Source organism: Nicotiana tabacum, chromosome 6, assembly GCF_000715075.1.
Source record: "Nicotiana tabacum cultivar K326 chromosome 6, ASM71507v2, whole genome shotgun sequence".
NCBI lineage: Eukaryota > Viridiplantae > Streptophyta > Magnoliopsida > Solanales > Solanaceae > Nicotiana > Nicotiana tabacum.
In genome coordinates, this window is record NC_134085.1 from 92,547,337 (window position 1) to 92,553,238 (window position 5,902).

The 5,902-nt window shown below is 41.2% G+C and overlaps 1 protein-coding gene across 1 annotated transcript; it reads right to left on the reverse strand.

The window, feature by feature from the left end:
* Nucleotides 1-453: 453 nt before the first annotated feature.
* LOC142181936 (uncharacterized) lies at nt 454-1,047 on the reverse strand. Its single transcript, XM_075255636.1, has 2 exons — nt 744-1,047; nt 454-551 (listed from the first exon to the last, which is right to left on the reverse strand). Exons 1-2 carry the CDS (start codon nt 1,045-1,047, stop codon nt 454-456), a joined length of 402 nt encoding a protein of 133 aa, XP_075111737.1.
* Nucleotides 1,048-5,902: the final 4,855 nt, after the last annotated feature.

Below are 5,902 nucleotides of genomic sequence, written 5' to 3' on the forward strand. Positions count from 1 at the left end.
CCATGAACTATCAAAAATGGGGTAGACAACCCCAGCATCCAACCATTTGATGACATCTTTCTTGACGACCTCTTGTATGGACTCATTCAACCTTCTTTGATGTTCCACGGATTGTTTGAAATCCTCTTCCTACATGATTTTGTGCATGCAAAAGGCGGGGCTTATACCCCGAATATCCGTCAATGTTCAATCTATTGCCTTCTTCCTCCTTTGGAGCACCGCAAGGGTGGTATCTACCTGCACGTTGGTTAAGCACGAGGAAAGAATAACATGTAAAGTGGAACAAAGGCCCAAGAACTCATACTTGAGGTGTGAAGGCAAAGGCTTCAACTCCAATATGGGAGGCTCCTCGATTGAGGGCTATGTTGGTGGAGTCTTCCGGTTCTCAAGATCCAAGGAAAGTTTCTGGGGCTCATATGTATATGAACCCATTCCATGCAATGCATTGACATATTACACCAAGACTTCCTTCTCATCCACATCATGATTCAACAACACAGCTTCCAATGGGTCTTCTACATTAATCACAGCACACACGTCTTCAACAATCACTTTGGTCACAAGATCCACAAACGAACACACTTCGTTGCTATTAGGCTGCCTCATTGACTTGCAAACATGGAACATAACTTTTTCATCGCCCACCCGGAAAGTGAGCTCCCTTGCTTCAGCATAAACTAAGGCCTTCCCTGTAGCTAGGAAAGGTCTCTCCAATATGATTGGCACCTCGTAGTCAACCTCACAGTCAAGTATCACAAAATCTGCGGGAAGTATGATCTTGTCAACCCGAACTAGCTCATAATCCGTTATCCCCAATGGACTCTTCATTGTCCTATCCGCCATTTGCAACCTCATGGATGTGGGCCTTGGTTGCTCAATCCCCAATGTCTTGAACACAGAATATGGCATCAAGTTAATGCTTTCCCCCAAATCATATGAAGCTTTGGCGAAATCGGCATTACCAATAGTGCATGGGATTGTAAAGGCACCGGGATTTTCTAACTTTGGAGACATGGAGTGCACTATAGCACTCACTTCATGTGTCATTTTGATCATTTCAGAGTTTATTGATCTCTTCCTTGTTACCAAGTCCTTCATGAACTTGGCATATCCCGGCAATTATTCTAGAGCTTTAACCAAGGGAAAAATTATGGACAAACTTTTCATCATATCAATGAATTTCTTGAATTGGTTCTCATTATTTTTATTTGCGAGCCTTTGAGAATATGGTGGAGGAGGCCTTGGCAAAGGAGCCTTGGCTTTGGGCACTACCATTTTCGGTATGTCTATCCCATGTTCCCTAGACGAGTTCATATCATTTTGTGTCTACTACATGTTGTTATCAATATCTATCCTGACTTCATCATTCACATTCTCATCATTCACTTGAAAATCATTGCTTGTTTCATCATCATCTTGCACCAACATATCATCACTCACAATCTTTCTTGGATTAGAGGTATTAGCAACTCTACCTCTACTTGTAGACACCGCCGTAGCATGGCGCGTATTGTTCCCACCCTTCAGATTTACTATTGTATCACTTGGTAGTGTCCCCTTAGGGCGAGTATTCAACGCTTGAGAAATTTTGCCAAGTTGGACTTCCAAGTTGCGGATAGAAGTGTTGTGGGAGGCCAATTGAGCATCTGAGTCGGCATTTTTCTTCATCATTTGCTCGAACATGGATTCAATCCACCCCATCTCATTATTGGAAGAGCTAGGACCTTGTGACGGAAATGGAGGCGGGTTGTTCGGTTGTTGATACATCGGGGGCCTTTAAAAGCCCGACCCCCAATTCCCTTGATTATTGTTATTCCAACCCCCTTGATTATTGTTGCCTCCCCAATTACTATTATTGTTTCCACCCCAATTTCCTTGATTTCCTTGATTACCCCAATTTTGATTGTTGTTGTTCCCCCAATTACCTTGGTTGTTGTTGTTGCCTCTATTCCAATTTCCTTGTTGACCTTGATTTCCCCAATTTCCTTGTGATCTCCACTATTGTTGATTCGAAGCATTACCCCGTTGACCTTGATAATTGGTGACATACTGAACCTTTTCACTTTGATTATCATAGGAATCATCTTGATTGTACCCACTACCACTTTTCTCAAATTGGTTCAGATTATTTTGAACTCGTTGACCTCATTGCCTTCTCTTGTTGATCATCATATTTAACCCTTCCATGGCATTCACTTGTTTTGGCCCTTGAACTTTTTGTAACTGAGCTTTGTCCAATTGGTTCATGGTAGTAGAAAACTCGGATATAGCTTGGCCATGGTCATAAAGCTCCTTGTGTAAGTGAATAATATTAGGATCACCTTGTGGCACATTAGCTCTACTTTGCCACGCCAAGGAGGTATCCGCCATCTCATCAAGTATTTCACACGCTTCAGCATATGATGTGTTCATGAAGTTACCCCCGGTGAGTTGGTTAACCACACATTGGTTTGTGTTGTTGATGCCACGGTAGAATATTTGTTGGATCATGGCTTCGGTCATATCATTATTCGGACATTCTTTAACCATTGTCTGATACCTTTCCCAAATCTCATGAAGCGGTTCATTTGACTCTTGTTTAAAAGCAAGGATCTCATCTCTTAGCATCGCCATATGTCCCGGAGAAAAGAACTTCCCGATGAACTTCTCGGCTAACTCATTCCATGTGGTGATGGAATGATTGGGTAACCTTTCTAGCCAATCCAAAGCCTTCCCCCCTTAGACAAAATGGGAAAAGCCTTAACCTCAATGCGTCCTCGGAGACATTAGTTTGCTTCCTCACCCAACACGTGTCAACAAAACCTTTGAGATGCTTGTAAGCATTTTAGTGTGGAGCTCCGGTGAAGAAACCCCTCTATTCCAATAGTGTAAGAATGACATTGGTTATTTGAAAGATTCTCGCCCTAATCCGGGATGGGACTATTGCACTTGCATAGCCTTCGTTGGGCAACACCTGGTTTGCTGCCCTTGGATGAGGTGGGGGAGGGTTTGGGATATTATCATGAGGCGGTCGGCCTCTCCTTTGTACTTGAGGTTCAGGTTGAATCTCATCCACGTGATCATCATCTACCTCCTCTCCCAATGGAAAATTTCTGAAAGCTTCGTTGTTAAGAGCCATTTGGTACCTAAAAATAATTCACACATAAATTAGAAAAATGGAAGGAAAGAAAAATAAAACAGACAAATACTCAGATATATAGCTAAAATCGTCTAATTCCCCGGCAACGGTGCCAAAAATTGATCGGATCCAAGCCTACACTACTATTGAATAGAGAGGATGGTCGATGCAGTTTTAACCCAACTAGGTCTGGATCGAATCCACAAGGAGTTAATAATTGGAATTAGGTTTATATCCAAGCTAGATGCTGGTTTTTAATCTAATTACACTTCCACAACTATTTGGTTTGATTTCTGCTTCTACTTCTATTCTATTGCATGCAATATTTGAAATTAAGTACAATGTTTTTGTTATTGATTTTCGAGGGATTAAAGGGACTAGGGTAGTGACTTCCACCTAAGTGGATATCTAACGGGTAGCAAGGATCTAAGGCAATCGTATGATTAATTGGGGTCGTAATATAGCTATCACACCCGGGTACTCACTCTATACCTCTCGGTAGTTTGAGTGATTTTGCCCAATTTGGCTTTCTCAAGTCCAAATAGGTATTCATGCAATTCAAGTGATGTTAGCTCAAGTCGGGTATTACTATATCTAGGTTTAACCCTTTAATTAGGGCTATCAATTTCTTGAGTTCACCCCAATTCCTTGTTAGCCTAGCTTTCCTAGACTTAGTCCCTCTTTCTCAAGTAGAGACTAAGTCATAAAGGCATGAATCAGTGTTTGCAACCACTAAATCTATAGTTCTAGCAAGAACTAGGCTAAATATCACTAACCCAAACACATTCAAGCCCTAGAATTCAATACCCATCAAATACCCATAGTAGGGTTGGGTTACAACCCTAGCTGTGGGTTTAGCTACTCATGGAAATAACAGAAATTAAAGATGAAATAAAGATAAAATTCATAATACCAGATTAAAAGATGAAAATCCAAAGTTGAGAGATAATTCTAGTACAAAATAGCCCAAAACGGAATCAGCAGTCGTCTCACGTACTCAGCTAAAACATAATTTGACCTAAAAATGACAAAAAGGTCTATTTATACAAAGCTGAAATTTTCGGACAAAAAAATACCCCTGCGGAGGTTTCGCGGCTGCATAATTCTGACCGTGGTCGTACTCTTTCTTTCGCAGCCACGTAATTCTGATCATGGTCCATGTTTTTAACTTTTGGATCTAGGTTGAGCATGGTTTCACGGACCGCATAATTTTCATCGCGGTCACGTAGAAGACTTTCATGGGCGCGTAATTATAACGCGGACCGCACTTCTTGTTTTAGCTTGAAATGTAAACTCTCTGAACCTCAGAAGCCGCGGTCCGCAGAATTCCAATCACGGCCGCGCATGTACTTTTGCGGCCGCACTTTTCTGATGCGGTCCGCGTTCGTGTTATATCCCAAAAATCCATCTCTCTGATTCTTCATTTTGCGGGCCTCGAAATAGTGTTCGCTGTCATGTTGATACTTTCGCAGCCGCACAATCTTGGCGCAGTCTGCGTTTCTCATCTGTTGGCACAGTTTTGGTTTTTGTTCAAGTTTTAACTCCTTTATGAGTTGAGTATGGCTCATTTGGCTCATTTTGAATAATCCTTGCAAGCAAGCATATTAAGTTAGTTTTCGAAAATACCTTCATGCATTTTTGGCCCAAAATACAAGTAAAAAGGAGCAAATAATACCTAAAATCCCCACTTATCATCGTACTCAATGGAGCATCCCCTGGGGAAGAAGCTCTTCAAAAGAGGTTCTGGGGCCACCTCGAGAATGGACACCTCAGCATCTATGGCAGGGTTGGAAGTTGAACGAGCAGCCTGTTGAGGCACAAATTTGGACGTTTTTACCATCGAATTCAAGAAAATGTGAAGATTTGAAGGTAAAGATGAAGATTTGAAGGTCAGATTTGAAGATTTGAGGAAGGAGTATGAAGATTTGAAGATGAAAATATGAAGATCTGGAAAACAATATATGAAGGTTGGAAGGAGTTAGAAATAAGTGAAGAATTTGAGGGTAAGTTAAGGAGCCCTAGAATCAGAGAGTAAAAACGTGAAAAAGAGATCGAAGCTTTTTATAGGGAAAGGGCAATCAATGCATGATGTTTCGCATTCGGGGACGATCAACCGACGGCTGACATGTGTTAGAAGTCAAAACAACGCGACTGATGGGACATTTCGTTGACCCGTCAACTTGGTTCTAGCGTATGAAAGAAGGAACCAGGGTTAAATAATCGCTTCTCATTGCTTCGATAAATCTACTCTCCGGTAAACAAGGGCACTATCTGTGTACGGATAAAATCGGGGACAGAGTTTGCCCTGATTCCCCGATGTGGAAATAGGGGAGAAGCATAGTACAACGTGATTATAATCGAGGCCCAAGAACCCATCGTATCAAAACTAGGAGGAACAAACAACAGACCCAGACCAAGTATAGCTTCTGGACTTCGGGAAATGTGGAGAAGAGTTACGCATGACGAGTAAGGGGTCGTAATATTTGCCCTCAACCAAATATTATTGTGCGAATCCTATTCAGTATCAACTATAGATCAATATTTACCGGAAAAAGGAGATTTTTACCTTATTTAGACTTGTTCTACGACTGAAATTTCCCTACTATATAAAGCAAACTATTTTCTTTATTCTGATACATTGTGACACGCAAATCAAAGCAATAAAATTTTATTTTTGACTTCTAGCTATTTTTCAAAGTGTTCTTCATTTTTTTTCTTATTTATTCATGACCGAGCTTGTATCAAGGGTCTGATCGAGGACAAAGTCATTGTTCAATCTAAGAT